Here is a 17,191-nt window from a genome sequence, read left to right on the forward strand (position 1 = left end):
ATGTCATTTTTTACTCTTACACTGAATATTTGCTGCTTCAATCCAGATGAGTATTGAAAAGTATTTTCCGCGACTGAAAAAGGCACGTGTTGAGGATAAGAACCAGGCTGAACTGGAGGTATCAGTCTGAAACAGAGCTGAACAGTCCGACCAGTGTAATTAGTTATGTTATTAATTTGTTTACAATATTTTCAGGCTTCAACCAGTGAAAGACAGGGTCAGGGAGAGAAAGAGATAGATTTGTTAGGCATTGAAGTAGGAGAGGAGGAAAGCATCAAACAGCGGGTCCGAAAATAAGCATTCCCTAAGACTAGAAAAGCAACAAATTGTAGTCCATTTATTGTGTAAGAGTATTGATCTGGATCACATTAGTTATGAAAACTTAGACAAGCTGATTTTGAATTCTAGAGGATCAGAAAGCTCATGTATTATTACTCATTATTATTATTGTATCACAGTAAGAATAATTTAGGCCCAATAGTCCAACAGTGTCAGCTAAAAGGTTTTTGCATTATAACCTCCGCTGCCACCTGTTTCATAGATAAGGGAACCTTCCAAGTAGCGGTACTTGTCTTACAAAGTCTTATCACACAGCAAAACAACCTTGGTGTGGGGGAAACAAAACATCAGTAGACAGTAGATGTTTGGTAAGATGAAGAGTTGGGACAGCTTGGATTCCATTAAACATGTAAAAAAAAAAATTCTTCTGTTTCTAGTCCTTTGTGACCTTAGTTTCCAATCCACATTTTTGGAAATTCAAGGGGCTGGCATTGCTTTATTTTGCTGGTCTTTTAACTTTGCCCAAGCTACTGTCCTGTTTCAATAGGGAGATTCCAGTCATTGTTGATATGCAAATGTACAATTCCCTTGCTTTTATTTATTCTTGAGTTGACAGGTCCAGAGAATATTGTTCCCCACTGTAAATATAAAAGAAGAAAAGTCTGCTGTCTCTATCAATCTTCTGTCCTAGGTGGTCAGTTAGGTGGTCAGTTGGCCATACCCTGAGGTACCTCAGGTATGAGGGAGGAGAAGAAGGTTTTGAAGAAAACCCAGGCCATCCACATGACCGACACCCTGTGAGGAGGCACTAAAACTGCCATCATTGGTCCTTGTCCGTCCAATCCGTCCAGTGCAGCAGCAGGTTCCTCCCTTTGTCTGTCAGCAAGCTCGTCTACCTGAATAGACGGATAACAAAGTCATCATATAAATGATGATTTATGGCAGTGGGTTTTGAAAGTGTTTTTCAGCTAAAGTATACTTTTTCAATTCACAGATGTACCTAGATTGATTTACTGGGCCTACATTGATTAGATTAGATTCCACAGTGGTATTCTGGTACATACATATGCCCACATACAGGTTATAGGCCAGACCTGTAGCCAGAATGTCATGTCATGGAAACAGATGCCTTAAATTACTGAGATATGAGGATGTAAAGCAGAGCGGATAATCTGGGAATTTTCTTACTGGATTTTGGTTCCTGTTCTCATTCTGCTGGAGCTCAGCGGGTGGGAGATGGTGGAGTCCTTGGACCTGCACTCGTCTTCTGAAAGGAAACCAACCAACAGTGTGTCTGTAGAGGAGAAAAAATTAGGGAAAATTTGTTTATTTTTTAATTCATATGAATGTGAAAAAAGTCTTGCAAAACTTTTTGTGAACATCAAAAAGCAAGTTCTGGGGTTAAGGTTATCCAACAGCTATAAACTAAAAAGGCCAATGAACTATCTTTTGAGGGAAACACTTAAAACTTAATCTAAAACTAGTAATGTCAAAACTGAGGCAAAGTTTCACAGAGGTCGCCCCAGTTGAAAAGAGTCTTTGAGGACACGTGACACTCTATTTGAAAGTACTCTGATTTTTAGGGGTCCAAGCCCCAGAGGTATAGGAGCCAGGCTTTATTATTATTATTATTATTATTATTATTATTAGGGCCTGAGCACAGACAGGCTTTAGTGGACAACTCAAACTGCTTCCCAGTAGGCCCTAGAGTTGTTTTAAATGATTTATATGGTGAATGGTGTGTTTGCCCTTGCTTTTGAGACAGGCTCTGTATGCAAACACAAGTGGAAGATATGAGCCAGTAATGTTGAGAGCTCCACAGCAGAGAGCTTCAAAGTAAGTCACTCAACCCACAGCAGTGCAGTGAAGCATTTCAGCCAAGTTTGGTAGTTGGACTTCAAAATGTGAAAAAGGTACAAAGTTGTAAGCAACAGATTAAACTTACAGGTACATGAGGAGGAGGGTGCTCATCACCAGGATAAAGCGACTCAGGTTGGAGTTGAAGTACACAATTACAGCCAAAATGCCGAATCTTGCAGCAGAGTACAACCAGTCCAGCCAATCGCGCTCCATATTGTCCTCGTCCTCCATTACAGGCCCGTCCTGTGCGTTCATCCTCATGTTCTGGTTGACCTCCCCTGGGTTGATGAATGCGCCGCCCTGGTTCTGATTCGCTGGCAGGTTCTCAATGGGGTTCTGATTGGCCAAGGGGTTTGGGACAGGTGCTTGGTGGGCAGGAACAGGAGGATACTGGCCAATGGTTGTAACTGGTGCAGAGGGGACAGTGCCTGCTGCGACCAATGCTGCGTGGCTGTTGGTATATTAGACAAATATCTAAAGTAACTAGCTGGACAAAGTTGTCCACAGCCATGTCAGACCACAATGAGAGTATGCAAAGCTAAAATAACTCAACACAAATGGAAAAGTATTACGATTTAAAAGTTTATAAATGAAAACTCACTATTGCATGTAATACTGTCTAGCGTAAACATGCTGGAGCCACAGTAGCTGTTGAGGGCTGTACAGAGAATAGGTGGGAAAGGCTGGTTGGGTCATCTGTGGTGCTCCAGGCCTGCAAGGAATGACAGAATGTTAATGTCTGTTCAACACTGAAACCTTTATACAGTGAAGTCTAAGAGACAGGTTACATAGTAACAACAAAATATATCATATCCACTTTTAATTTATACTCTATATACTATAGTTATATTAGAAGGGAAAACTGCAAAACTTTGTATAACATATCTAATTACACTGCATTTGTTTGAGTTGAGACATCTTTAGGCAAATTAACTCAAACAATCAATGTAAAACTTCAGCTGCGGATCACCACTCAAATAGATTGCGGACTACAACATCAAGATTTTCACGGAAACAACATGCGATTTTCCCGATAGCGCCATTGAGCTAAAAGGGACGCTACGTTCTCTGGTCTCATTCTCAAGAGAGACCTGATAAAACTTGCACCCCTTGGCCCCCTGTGGCCACCTACAGGGGACTAATTCCAAAAGTCAAACATAATTTGAAAAGTAAAAAAAAAAAAAAAAAAAAAAACACAATACTATATTAATGCTGAAATTAGTATTGAATGTTTCTTTTTTATAAAAAGGTGTTGGCTGACATTAGCAACTCTCGCCCTCCTCACCTTGGCCTAACGTTATCCGCATGTGAAAACAAAATGCTTTTGTAATGTCATGTCTGGAGAACAATAAGTTAGCGGGAGTGAGCAACACAAGGCAGTGTGAGATCTTCGGGCACAGAGCTAACATTACAGTAGAGAGACCGATTGACGTTAGTAGAGAGGAAGGGACAGGCTGCGGCTGGGAATCTAAAGAAGGATGTAAGTACTGTTTTAACATGAATTTAAACTTGACTTCCACCGAATGAAAATGCTTATGTTATCATTAGCTCGTTCTGGTTTCTTGACTGCGTTGCAAGTTATAGGGAGCTGGGAGCTTCTTGGACACAGCTAATGCTAACCTTAGCTGCCCTTCAGCTGTCAGTCCGCCTCGACTTCACACATTAACTTCTGTAGTCTCAGTAACATGACAATCTGCAAGCAACAGGTTGCTTATAAACCACTAAAGGAAAAGGAAAAAAATATCCTAAACACATCCGCACTGCTAAAATTTGATGTGTGGTGATGCTAATGAATTAATGAATTAAATCAAATAAAAACATAATTTCTTGCATTATGACCTACATTCCAGCAGCAGACCATGAAGGAGTTCCTGGTGGAGAGGCTGGGGTATGCGTGTGAGCTGGAGCAGCAGCTGAAGAGGTCTGTCTCCTCTGTCTCAGCTTCGGTGTGCTGGAACTCTGGACTGTGGAGGAGGGGCTGCTGGGACTGGGTGAAGCAGAGGACGCCATGGTCCTCGGACTGGAGGGCCGTGGCTGTTCGGTCTCTTTGGTCTGCAGGCAAGAAGAGTTTGTTTAAAATTTGAGCAATATCTGTCACCCAGCTCTACGGCAAATCCATAGTTTTTACCAAATGGGTGTACTGTCCTCTGCTACAGTGAATAATGACTTTCGTCCCATAGCTTTGACTTCTATCGTAATGAAATGCCTTGAGAAATTTGTAGTGTCCCAGCTTAAGACAGGGGTTGAGCCATTGTTAGACACGTGGCAATTTGCCTATAAACATGAACATGGTACTGAAGATGCCTATGGAGGATATATTTATTTGGGCCCGAGCGCCGACAGCGGCAAAGGCCCTATTGAAACTGAAGGAATTATTTGGGTCTGAGCGCCGACAGCGGCGAAGGCCCTATTGAAAATGAAGGAATTATTGGGGCCCGAGCGCCGACAGCGGCGAAGGCCCAATTGAAACTGAAGGAATTATTAGGGCCCGAGCGCCGACAGCGGCGAAGGCCCTATTGAATAGACTCACGAAACTTGGTACACATATGTAACATGTCAAGATGTACAAAGAACTTCATTAGAGCCCAACAGGAAGTCCGCCATTTTGAATTAAATGTTCGAAATTAGTGCGATTTTGGCCATTTCCACATGTCGTACTTTAACGAACTCCTCCTAGAGATTTCATCCGATCAACTTCAAACTCGGTCTGTGCCATCTTAAGATGTTAAAGATGAAAAGTTGTTAAAAGAAAAACTTTTCGTCATAGGGCGTGGCCGTGGCAGGGCGGCCATTTTGTGCGTTTCGCCGCCGAAACAGGAAGTGGGTGTAACTCAAGTGTACGTTTTCAGGATTCATAAGAGTCCAACCCTGAGGACAAATAAAGGCCGATATTTACTTAAAGTCATAGCGCCCCCTAGTGGCAACAGGAAGTAGGCCTAAAAGTCAAGGTGCTATACTTTAACGAACTCCTCCAAGAGATTTCATCCGATGGACTTCAAACTTGGTCTGTACCATCCCAACACCTTAACAATGAAAAGTTATTAAAAGAAAAACTTTTCGTCAGACGGTGTGGGCGTGGCGGCCATTTTGAGGGTTTAGCGATGAACAAAGAAGTTGTTGTAACTTGAGTGTACGTTGTCGTATCTGCCCGAAATTTCTCACGATTGACAAGGGTCCAGGCCTGAGGACACCTACAGGCTAACATTCAATTTTGGTCATAGCGCCCCCCGCTGGCAACAGGAAATCTGCCTTATATGACAAACATCATCCGATTTGCATGAAACTCAGAATGTTTGGTCTACGTGGGATACTGAGCCACCCCCTATAATATGGCCACGCCCACTTACTCAGGCCACTCCCCTTCATAAAATTTGAACCGTTTAAGGTAGAGTCTTGTGTGAGGTGTATACCCTTGTGTGAGGCATCATTGAACTCAGCAGAGAGTTCCTTTTTAATTGGTGATGGTTTGGCCCGCCCCCTGTGCTTAAGCCACGCCCCCTTTTATAACTAATGACCCGATTGATGTAAACCCTTGTGTGAGGTATCATTGAACTCAGCAGAGACTTCCTTTTTTTATTGGTGATGGTTTGACCCGCCCCCTATGCTTTGGCCACGCCCCCTTTCACAGCTCATGAACCGCATGATGTAGAATCTTGTGTGAGGTATCGTTGTACTCGGCGGGAAGTTCCCTTTTCATTATTGACGATTCGCGGCGTCTGAGTGCCGCGCAAATGCGCAGTCGCAAGGAGCGGCGTCCACCGGTAACCCCGACGTGCGCAGAGGTGCGAGGGCCCGTCCATCGCTGCTCGCAGCTTTAATTAGGGCCCGAGCGCCGAAGGCCCTATTGAAACTGAAGGAATTATTATTATTTTCCCGTCAAATGAATTGGCTTTTTGAGGGGCTTAATATATTCAAAAACTCACCAAATTTGGCGGTCGCATCAAGTCTGGTGAAAATTTACGCATTTAAGGGTTTCGGGAATAGGCGCACAAAAATGTCTCGCTAGCGCCCCCTAGAAAGTTACGAAAATTGAGCCCCTGCAGTGCGTTTAACGTAGACTCACGAAACTTGGTAGACATATGTAACATGTCAAGATGTACAAAAAACTTCATTAGAGCCATACCCTAAACCCAACAAGAAGTCCGCCATTTTGAATTAAATGTTCAAAATTAGTGCGATTTTGGCCATTTCCACATGTCGTACTTTAACGAAGTCCTCCTAGAGATTTCATCCGATCAACTTCAAACTCGGTCTGTGCCATCTTAAGAAGTTAAAGATGAAAGGTTGTTAAAAGAAAAACTTTTCGTCATAGGGCGTGGCCGTGGCGGGGCGGCCATTTTGTGCGTTTCGCCACCGAAATAGGAAGTGGGTGTAACTCGAGTGTACGTTGTCCAACTGGCTCGAAACTTTTCAGGATTCATAAGAGTCCAACCCTGAGGACAAATAAAGGCCGATATTTACTTAAAGTCATAGCGTCCCCTGGTGGCAACAGGAAGTAGGCCTAAAAGTCAAGGTGCTATACTTTAACGAACTCCTCCTAGAGATTTCATCCGATGGACCTTAAACTTGGTCTGTACCATCCCAAAACCTTAACGATGAAAAGTTATTAAAAGAAAAACTTTTCGTCAGGCGGTGTGGGCGTGGCGTGGTGGCCATTTTGAGTGTTTAGCGATGAACAAAGAAGTTGTTGTTGTAACTTGAGTGTACTTTGTCGTATCTCACCGAAATTTCTCACGATTGACAAGGGTCCAGGCCTGAGGACACCTACAGGCTAAAATTCAATTTTGGTCATAGCGACCCCTGCTGGCAACATGAAATGCGCCTTATATGACAAACATCATCCGATTTACATGAAACTCAGAATGTGTGGCCTACATGTGATACTGAACCGCCCCCTATAATATGACCACGCCCACTTACTCAAGCCACGCCCCCTTTCATAACATTTGAACCGTTTAAGGTAAAGTCTCGTGTGAGGTATCAATGAACTCAGCAGAGACTTCCTTCTTCATTGGTGATGGTTTGGCCCGCCCCCTATGTTGAAGGCACGCCCTTTTTAATAAATGCTGATCCATCTAAGGTAGAGTCTTGTGTGATGTATCATTGAACTCAGCAGAGAGTTCATTCTTCATTGGTGATGGTTTGACCCGCCCCCTATACTTTGGCCACACCCCTTTTCACAGTTAATGAACCGTATGACGTAGTGTCTTGTCTGAGGTATCATTGAACTCAGCAGAGAGTTAATTCTTCATTGGTGATGGTTTGACCCGCCCCCTAAGCTTTAGCCATGCCCCCTTTTATAACTAATGAACCGTTTGATGTAGACCCTTGTGTGAGGTATCATTGAACTCAGCAGTGACTTCATTCTACGATGAAAAGTTATTAAAAGAAAAACTTTTCGTCAGACGTGGGCAGACAGGGCGTGGCGGCCATTTTGAGTGTTTAGCAATGAACAAAGAAATTGTTGTAACTTGAGTGTACGTGGTCGGATCTGCCCAAAATTTCTTACAATTGACAAAGGTCCAGGCCTGAGGACACCTACAGGCCAAAATTGACTTTTGGTCATAGCGCCCCCCGCTGGCAACAGGAAATGCGCCTTATATGACAAACATCATCCGATTTACATGAAACTCAGAATGTGTGGTCTACATGTGATACTGAGCCAGCCCCTATAATATGACCACGCCCACTTACTCAGGTCACGCCCCCTTTCATACCATTTGAACCATTTAAGGTTGACCCTTGTGTGAGGTATCAATGAACTCAGCAGAGAGTTCCTTCTTTATTGCTGATGGTTTGGCCCACCCCCTATGGTTAAACCACGCCCCCTTTCAGAACTTTTGACCCGTTTAAGGTAGAGTCTTATGTGAGGTATCACAGAACTCAGCACTGAATTCCTTTTTAATTGGTGATGTTTGACCCGCCCCCTACGCTTTTGCCACACCCCTTTTCACAGCTAATGAACCGTATGACGTAGTCTTGTGTGAGCTATCGTTGAACTCGGCAGGGAGTTCCCTTTTCATTGTTGACGATTTGCGGTGTCTGAGTGCCGCGCGAATGCACGGTCTCAAGGAGCGGCGTCCGCCGGTAACCCAGACGCGCGCAGAGGCGCGAGGGCCCGTCCATCGCTGCTCGCAGCTTTAATTCATAATTAAAATTGAAAGTCCAAAGAGAAAATGAAGCAAGATCAAATTAAAAATATTATTTTACTATGCTACTAGGAAAAATCATGTCATAATTGAATTTAAAAAAGAAAAAGTAAACTGAAAAAGCAAAGTTGAAATGTAAAATGATTTATCTTTTGAATTTTACATTTCGATTTAACATTTGGCTTTTCAATTTCGAATGAACTTTTCCCATTTCAATTTAACATTTGTCTTTTCCCATTTTGATTTAACATTTGGAGGTGTGGCCCAAAGGCTGGTGGGAGGGTCTGAAACAAAAGCGGTGCAGAGGCACCTTATGGACAGCAGGTGGAGCTGACTGCTGGGAAACACAGTTGAGGAGCATTTGGCTGCAGCTTCGCTACCAGGCTGGCTTGGCCTCTTGTTTCACTTTAGATGATAGAAACTGATGATGTAGGCTAAACACAAACAACATATCATGCAAAAACAGTTAAGTTTTCATGTAGTTACTGTAATTGGGCCTGTGTACTTTTTCGTTCATTTAATTTCCGATTTCGAAACGATATTCAAATTTGAAAAATGGGTCATTTTAAACCTTGTTAATATTGAGGACAATGTGTTCAAACGGAAAATAAGCCATATTTCAGGAAATAAACTTGTCCATGATTCTATTGAGAGACTTCCAGCTGACAGCGGAGTCTGTGAGCATCACTGGCCGGCCGGCAAGCAAGCGATCCCGGCCACCACCAGCTGCCCGTCGTGTCAGACTGGCGCTTCGGATTCTATTGAGAGACTTCCAGCTGACAGCGGGGTCTGTGAGCAATACTGGCCGGCCGGAGAGCAAGTGATCCCGGCCGCCACCAGCTGGCTGTCACGTCAGACTGGAGCTTCTCGAGTTGACAACATCAAAGAGAATATGTGCAATTGGCCATCAATTTTTGTAAAACTGCCCATATTCAAACTATCATTTATAAAAACAGTTGGAATTAATATATTTAACAGCTGACATTGATCTGGATTAAAACACGGCCTAGGTTCTGTGGAAAGTTGAATATGAGTAAACATCATCTCTCACCTTAGGTCTAGCTCCAAGGGGTTCTTGGGATGGAATCCTAAAAGCACACACCAGGTGCAGTGTGGGAATGGAGTCAGTCTGAGAGAGTAGAGATACATGCCAGATTAGAAAAGCTGCATGGTAAAACACACTTATACAGGGACTGTGTGTCCTTCATTCACCAGACAACAATAAATTCCAGATCAGGGTGACACCCAAATGTTTGTGCAGTTTATCTCAACTAGTGCGGTGCCGGTTTAAAACGTGCCTGTTGGAAACAGGTTGATTGCTTGACCTCCTGTATTGCTGCTTCCAGCATTCTCCAGAACCATTGTACCCTGAAATAACTTACAGAAGGACCCCAAAGCAACGGATATTCAACCCAACTATATACTACTAACTTACTTTGTTATACTTCGGAGGAAAACATTGTACTACTAGAGAGAAATGTAATCCGTAACATTTCACGTTGCAGATACAGATTTTACTACTATTCAACATTATATTAGAGTTGAAACTGCCACCTTGAGCAGACGTGAAGAAACTTGAAGTACATTGTACTGACGATGCCCCTCTCTTTTCACTTTAGGTATGCAGGACTTGTACTGTGCGGTATTAATAGTTTTACTATTAATAGTTTTACTTGCTCAAAAAAATTTAAATGTTTTGAGTAGTTCTGCCAATGCCAATATCCTCAGTTAGAGAAAGGGTGAAAAATAAAGCAAGACACAGGTTTGCCTGGGGCCCCCAAATCATTATATTGAACATTTCAGTTAACCTAGTCTTGCCAGAACTGCTGTGAGGAGGCCTCGGGGAAGATCCAGGACTAGGTGGAGAGAATATATCTCCACCCTGGCCTGGGAACGCCTCGGGATCTCCCAGTCAGAGCTGGTTAATGTGGCTCGGGAAAGGAAAGTTTGGGGTCCCCCGTTGGAGCTGCTGCCCCCGCAACCCGTACTCGGATAAGCAGATAAAGATAGATGGATGGATAGTCTCGCCAAAACCAATAATTTTGTTATTTTAGTCAAAATGATTTCACATAAGATTGTATCAGATATATCTTATCATTATCTGATGAAAAACACAGGTGTCTACCGACAGCGCTATCCTCACTTCACATTTCAACAATCCTGCTGTTATTACAGACACATAAAGTAACCACATACACTCTCAACTGTCCTGCCATTAGTACATACATGTAAAGTAACCACATACACTCAACTGTCCGGCCGTTATTACAGACATGTAAACCAAGCACAGACACTCAACTGTCCTGCTGTTACAGAGCTGTGAAGTAATCACAGAAATTTGTCTCATTAATGGACTCATGATGGCGTGTCATGTACCACCCATCCGGCTCGTTCGACAGCCAATTCACAAAAATATGTGATAATAACCACCCGAATTAGGCCAAGTACAAAGACGGACTCAGCCACCGCTGGCGATGTGTGAGAGTTTAACAGACAATGTACACACATCACAGCCCTTCTGAAACACAAAACCCCACTCGTCTGTCCATGAGGGCTGACATGCCCGAACATTTACTTTAACTTTCTTAGCTAGCGGGCCTGCCACATGCGAGTCACATGTGACACCTAGTGGTAAAACTCCCAGTGTCTGGCTTATGATCAAACCGGTGAGAAAATGTTTACACAAGCCAAAGCTTAATGTAGATCCTGTTGTGGCTATTTATTATCAAAAAGGTTGGTGAGAGAAAAGTAGGCTAGATTGAACCTCTCTCACCAATTTACCTCCAGTATATAATAAACTTTTGATGTTCACAAATTTCCAGTTGTGCAGGAAGTACGTGTATAACTTCACTGACATAAGGGTCTAAGAAAATCTATTCTAATTTTATTTATATAGCTCAATATTACAAAACAACAACTTGCCTCAAGGGCCTCTGTCCTTAGACCCTCGACTTGAATAAGAGCCTGCCAAAAATACCATGCCAAAGTAATGATTGTAAGCACAGCCATGTGCATTTGCAAACACACACATACTTGTCACACATACTTGTCTGAAGAGTTCTTTGATGTGCAGATGATCGGGCAGCAGTTTACCAGCATAGATGAGTCTCTGGTCACTCACAGTCTACAGAAAACAAGTAGGTTTCAGGTCATTAAAACATTTGGGATAAAGTAACTTTGACTAACAAATTATATCTTGGCTAGATATGGGTTATATTTCTGCAGATGCCAGTGCCAGTGATAAAAACAAAAAATTCTGAAACCCTGTGAGTTTTTGTTTCCTTGGCTGAGGACAGGGCATGACAAGACAGCTGTTTGTGTTGTCAATCAAACTTTGCCTGTGCTGGTTTTCATCTACTTAGTGACCATGGGGTCCATTCCAGGTAGAAGGTTTAACAAACTCTGAGTGTAACCCTGATGTGTGAGTTGATTTACCCTGAGATGGGAAACTCTGAGTTTTTGGTTCCAGAACAGCTGATATGAGTTGGTTTAATCAACTCGGAGTATATTCACTCAGGGTTACGCGCGTGCACAAAAGGCAGTATGAATGGAGCCATGATTCTACGATTCACCATGGCAACAACCACAAACAAACGGGTCGGCGGAAATACTCATGCGCACAAACAGCGAGTTTGAACATGTATTTCGTTAAAAAAGCAAGACAGCGGCTATGTCAATGGGCTGATGCTGCAAAAGAGAGAGAATTTGTGTGGGAGAAAATTGCTGCTGGAGTCAATGCGTACACATTAACAGTGTATTAATTTCATATTTAATCACAGTAAACTTATATTACTGGTGAAAACTGGAATTGTATTATAATTTCATTCAGGTGCAATCCTGTGGGCGAAAAAGTAAACTATACTAATCCCATTCTGAGGTTGCAGCACCATGATCATTAACAAAACTATAATGTATAATCATTTATTTATTTTTAATGGCTCTCACTGGTTTGTGTCCAGGGAACACTACAAAAACGTTTCAGAGCGAGTCACACTTTTCTGACGGCTCTACAGTGGCTTTACTATTAGCCTAGGCTACAGTATGATCCGCTACACTGTTATAAAGAAAACTGCCGTTTGCAAAAAACGTAATGGACAAAAAGAATCTGCTGGGATGTTAAAGCCTGTCCACGATGGTGGATGTTAGTGATATGAGGACGGATAAGGTATCTACATATCTAATGGACTGTGATAAAAAATACCTCTCAAATCGGTTATGTGGAAATGAAAATACATCGGGACTCAGTATCATCTCCCGATGTAATTAATACAGCTTTTTCCATCAACGGGATCGTCAACAAAAGGACATGACATGTTTTATAGTCTGCCTAACATAAACCAATAGGCTACGTCGTTTTATTCATGCAGATAACAAAATGCATTAAAATGCGCCTGACACAGACTGAATGAATGAATGAATGAATGAGGAAATGAATCCCTCTGAGAGGGAGGAGAATGAGAGAAACTTGAGTTTTTTTTCCCCCGTTTCTCTCAGATTGACAGGCTCAGTTACCATAGTAACTGACTCTGAGGTTAAGTTACCTCTCTTTCTGGAACGGAAAAACCAGGGTTTCCCTCATCTCAGGGTTAACCAACTCAGAGTTTTCACTAAACCTGCTTTCTGGAACGGGCCTCATGAGCCAATCAAAACAAAACAAAGCAACGGCTTTGCATCAAGTAGGGTCCTTATTATGGGTCGACCTATACTGGTTTTCAGGGCCAATACCGATACAGATTATTAGTAGTTAATCAAACCGATATTTGGAACAGATATGCATTTAAAGTAAAAAAGAAAATCTTTTAGTCAAAATTAACATAAAATTTTGTTTAAATGATTAAGCAATTATTTAATAAAACTGAAAATGTAAACATTATAAAACAACAAAAATAGCTTCCTGAGCTTCAATCAGTTTCTTTGCAGGTGTTGCATACTGCTTACAGAGCTGTAGCGGAGCCAAAGTAGCGCACTTTATAGTTAATTAACTTTATTTATTATCAGGCTAATAAAACACAGACACAAATGATCTGCAAATTGCCAAATTACGGCCATGATAATCGGCGAAAGGGCAAGGAACCTATTGTTTTTGAAAAGATTATTGTTATTATTATTATTAATATTATTAGGGGCCAGGCATATTTATAATTGTCTCAATTATGTTTGCATGTTGGCCTAGGCTATTATATTTTAACATTACCTGCACTGCAGATGAGCCAGGATTTAATCAGCCTAATACTGGTGGCCCCGTCTCAGCTAATTTCCCCAAGAAATTACAGATTTGATCAGAAATCATTAACTTTACTCTGCGACCTGGCTTGTCACTTGGATGAATATACTGTATTTTAATGCCTGGCCCTGCCTTATCTGTACACTTTGAATCAGCATCCCCTCTTTTCTACTGAGGCCTAGATCTATTCTCATCTGTCATCTCAGCAGCCCTATATGCTTAAGATTTAAGTTACTTGGCTGACTATCTTATTAAAATGTGTGCAGCTCATTCTGCATTCATTATCATCATATATGTGTGACGTGTCACAATCCAAGCCTCATGTTTGGATTAACAAAGCCTAAAACGATTTGGTTATATAGCAGGCTCATTTCAAATACAGGTGCTTCATACATATAAAACGTTTAAGAACTAGCCTATATAATGTGAAGTCAACAGGTTATCCCAAACTATTTGAACTCCAAGGACATAAATCTGTCGACATATTTAAAATAGATAACAAAAACTACTGTAACTATAGATAACAAAAACTATTGTAATTGTAGACGTGGCTCTACAGTTATGACCTGCTTTTTCCTATAAATGATACCTGGTGGGGACAGTTTAACCTATAAAACGTTAACTACTAACGTTAACTAATCCTTAAAAAGTTCGTAATACTTGTGCAGGTTTGTTGTGAGCTGTGTGTGAGCTGTTAACTGGCAGCCTCTTGACTCAGTCATCTGGCTAATATCACGACATTCCAGAACACAGCGTTGAGCTGCCTGTCACACGAACAACTTCCGCTAAAATTTGCCAGTTAAGTTATCCGCTTTATAATAACTCAGTTCAGTTCAGTTCAGTTTTATTTTGTCATTGCTACATCATAACAACGAAATAACTCACCGGTTTAGTTGTGAAAACAGTCGACAAATGTGTTTTTAGGTCCTTTACAGTCCAGTTCAGATAGACGTTTTTGACGGTTTGGTCCTCCTGAGATTGATTAGGCGTTTTTATAAAAATAGTAATCGTTTTTTGTTGAGAATCTCCCACATCCATTTTTGCTGTTTCCCTAGTTGTAGTTTCGTTCTTAGGATGATACTGTTAGGCTACTCACTACAACTAGCTAGCTAGTCGTCAAAATAAGAGTGCTCCTGATACAATTTATCAGCAGATAAAAGAAAAAGACGCAAACTGTCTTGTCGAAGAAGAAACTTGTGGGTCTTGGCTGAATCTAGACTGGTGTTTTTCTGCTGGCTGTCATACGGGACTTTTGTGAGGAGGAGGGTTGTTTCCAAACACGCTGTGGCCACTCCTGATTGGTTACCGTCTGCTCGTGCTCAGACGTGGAGGTCTGCTTCTCGTCTCCTGCCTGGAAGAACAAGCCGCCCTCACGTTCATCCAAGCGAGAGGCTGCTTAAAAAAAGAAAAGAAAAAACAAAACTTTGGCACGTTCAATCTCAAAACGGTATGCACCGTTTTGCAACGATTTCCGGGTTGAATGAAATGTTTCCTCGGAACCATGGGCGTCAGTTTGGTTTGAAATGTGCTGGGGATAGAGACGCATTTGGAAGTGCATTTCCAGAAGTGCTGGGTACAATGATATTCATTTTTTTTGTCTTTTGCGCAGGTCATGTTTTGAAAGACGTTGTCTGATCTATCAGATAACTTGTAAATTAATAAAAATGTATTCAAAAATGACGTCCGACACGTTTTAAGAAGAAGAAGCCTTAAGTTTTCAAAAACCATTAGACAGGCATTCTAAAACGCTTAACGTGGTAAGCGTTAAGTTGCAGGGTGCAAACTACGCAAGCATCAAGGCGTGGCTGTGCTGGGGTGCAAATTCAACTCATGTTTAGGACATGTTAATTTAAAGATTCGCAGAAAAATATAAACATTGGAGGCCATTAATCGGCGCGCAAAGTCCTTGAAATCCATTCTGCAGTAAGCGTCATATAGCCATGGTAAAAAGAAAACAAGGCAGTTTAATTCATTTTGGTTTTACTAAGAAATTGTGTAGCGATGACGTTAATAGCACGACCGATTCAGCTGCTGCAAGCCCCACCTCCAACCGGGGTGACAACGCAAGAAGAAGCTGAAGAAATAATGTCCTCTGGCTGAAGATGCTCCTAATCACTCTTGTTCCTCTCTCTCCCGTTACATTGGAAAAGTCCTATTATTATGGACGTTATCTGATAAGCGTTTCTGCTTCATTAGAGCCTATAAGGAAAACGCTTAACATGGTAGAATGTAGGACTACCTCAACAACAATCAATGATCACCACATTTCTCTTTCATATTGCTCATTATAACCACTGAAAACTGTCAAAAAATCTAACCAAAAGTCCTATTATTATGGACGTTATCTGACATAAGCGTTTCTGCTTCACATTTTCAGCAGGGCAGCGGAGCGGCTGTGGGTTGACTCCCCACGGTTCTCATATGTCCTATAAGGTCCGGCTGTGTCTGTGCCTGTCCTGTGGGGATAGAGCTTTTTGTTGATTTGTTGGTATCTGTCGTTCACGAATTATAGGCCTATGTGTTATGAACTTTATTTTTTTAACTAAACTGAGTTCGAGGTTTTAAAAAAAAGTGGTGGATACAAAATGACTCATGACGAAATGTGGTGGGGACGCGTACCCACCATCCCCACCGAAATCGACGCCTTTGCTTGGAACGGTGTGAAATGGTGTGCAACTGCTTTGAGATATGTTTTCTCTCGTTTGGTGGGTGTTTCTCGTTTATTGGTTGTGTCACCGGTGATACCCAATCAGCAGAGACGTGTAATTTCGTGGTAATAAAAAGGCAGAGCGCTTGCGCACACAACAAGGTGTTCAACGTACCCGTTCGCAAAATTACAAATCCCACTATGGCCACGCCAAGACCCGCCCTACGAAGCAGCTCGATTGGTTGGGGTTAGGCATTTGACCTAGAGTGGTTAAGGTTAGGGTTAGGGGATTGGTCAGGATAGGACCTGTACATGTAAGAATGGACGCCTGGCCAATAGTAGTGTGTGAATGCTATTGAAGGGCGGGTCTTGGCGTGGCCATAGTGGGAAAAAAATATCGCTACCCGTTCTCTTAATCCATCCCGTTTCAGTTTAAAAAACCGTGTTGCTATGTTTTGTCTGGCCTGAACATGGCCCGGCTCTGCATTTTGAACTTGGACTAACTGCTCAGAAGACTTCTTTATCCATGTCACTCTGTTTTTATCTCTTCCAAATAAAAAGTCATCTAACTCCATATTATTATTTTTTTGTTTATCTGGAAGAATAAAACTCACTACCTTCGCAAATCTCAACTAGTTAGCGATTATGATAATGGGGGACTAATAGGGGAGGGTCATGTCTTTTGTATTCTTTGTTGAGGGGAGGGTCACCCAAAAACCACCCAACTTTTGTATTCATGAAAAATTTCAAAGTGGCATATTTTTCCATGTAGCTCTTAGTCTCGACCCTCCTTTGCTACCAGATGGGTCTGACCCATGAGTTTGCTGGGGGGGCAGGTGGAGCACTGCCCCCTGCTGGCTGAAACGGGTAATTGTATTGTTTAAAAAATGAGTGGAATAATTACGTCTGGCATGACCAGACATTTTATAAATATCTTAAAGGTCCAATATGTAATATTTGTACTGTAATAAATCCAAAAATGACACCAATGCCTCATCAGATATTAAGGAAACATGTTAAACTGAAATACTA

The 17,191-nt window shown here is 42.0% G+C and overlaps 1 protein-coding gene across 1 annotated transcript; it reads right to left on the reverse strand.

Moving 5' to 3' along the window:
- Nucleotides 1–323: 323 nt before the first annotated feature.
- herpud1 (homocysteine-inducible, endoplasmic reticulum stress-inducible, ubiquitin-like domain member 1) lies at nucleotides 324–14,812 on the reverse strand. The gene is made up of 8 exons (XM_028584890.1): nucleotides 14,398–14,812; nucleotides 11,335–11,412; nucleotides 9,340–9,417; nucleotides 3,983–4,191; nucleotides 2,741–2,851; nucleotides 2,225–2,590; nucleotides 1,468–1,573; nucleotides 324–1,175 (listed from the first exon to the last, which is right to left on the reverse strand). The coding sequence occupies exons 1-8, from the start codon at nucleotides 14,548–14,550 to the stop codon at nucleotides 987–989; spliced, it is 1,290 nt and encodes a 429-aa protein (XP_028440691.1). The 5' UTR covers nucleotides 14,551–14,812; the 3' UTR covers nucleotides 324–986.
- Between the last annotated feature and the right edge of the window lie 2,379 nt (nucleotides 14,813–17,191).

The sequence above is a fragment of the Perca flavescens genome, chromosome 8, assembly GCF_004354835.1.
Source record: "Perca flavescens isolate YP-PL-M2 chromosome 8, PFLA_1.0, whole genome shotgun sequence".
NCBI lineage: Eukaryota > Metazoa > Chordata > Actinopteri > Perciformes > Percidae > Perca > Perca flavescens.

Excerpts from the sequence above, each read along its gene's own strand:
- herpud1 (XM_028584890.1), bottom strand. The coding sequence starts at position 14,550 with ATGGATGTGGGAGATTCTCAACAAAAAACGATTACTATTTTTATAAAA. Across the intron at positions 11,413-14,397 it reads CTGTTTTCACAACTAAACCG|ACTGTGAGTGACCAGAGACT; the intron begins GTGAGTTATTTC and ends TGTTTTCTGTAG. Across the intron at positions 9,418-11,334 it reads TCAAAGAACTCTTCAGACAA|ACTGACTCCATTCCCACACT; the intron begins GTATGTGTGACA and ends CTACTCTCTCAG.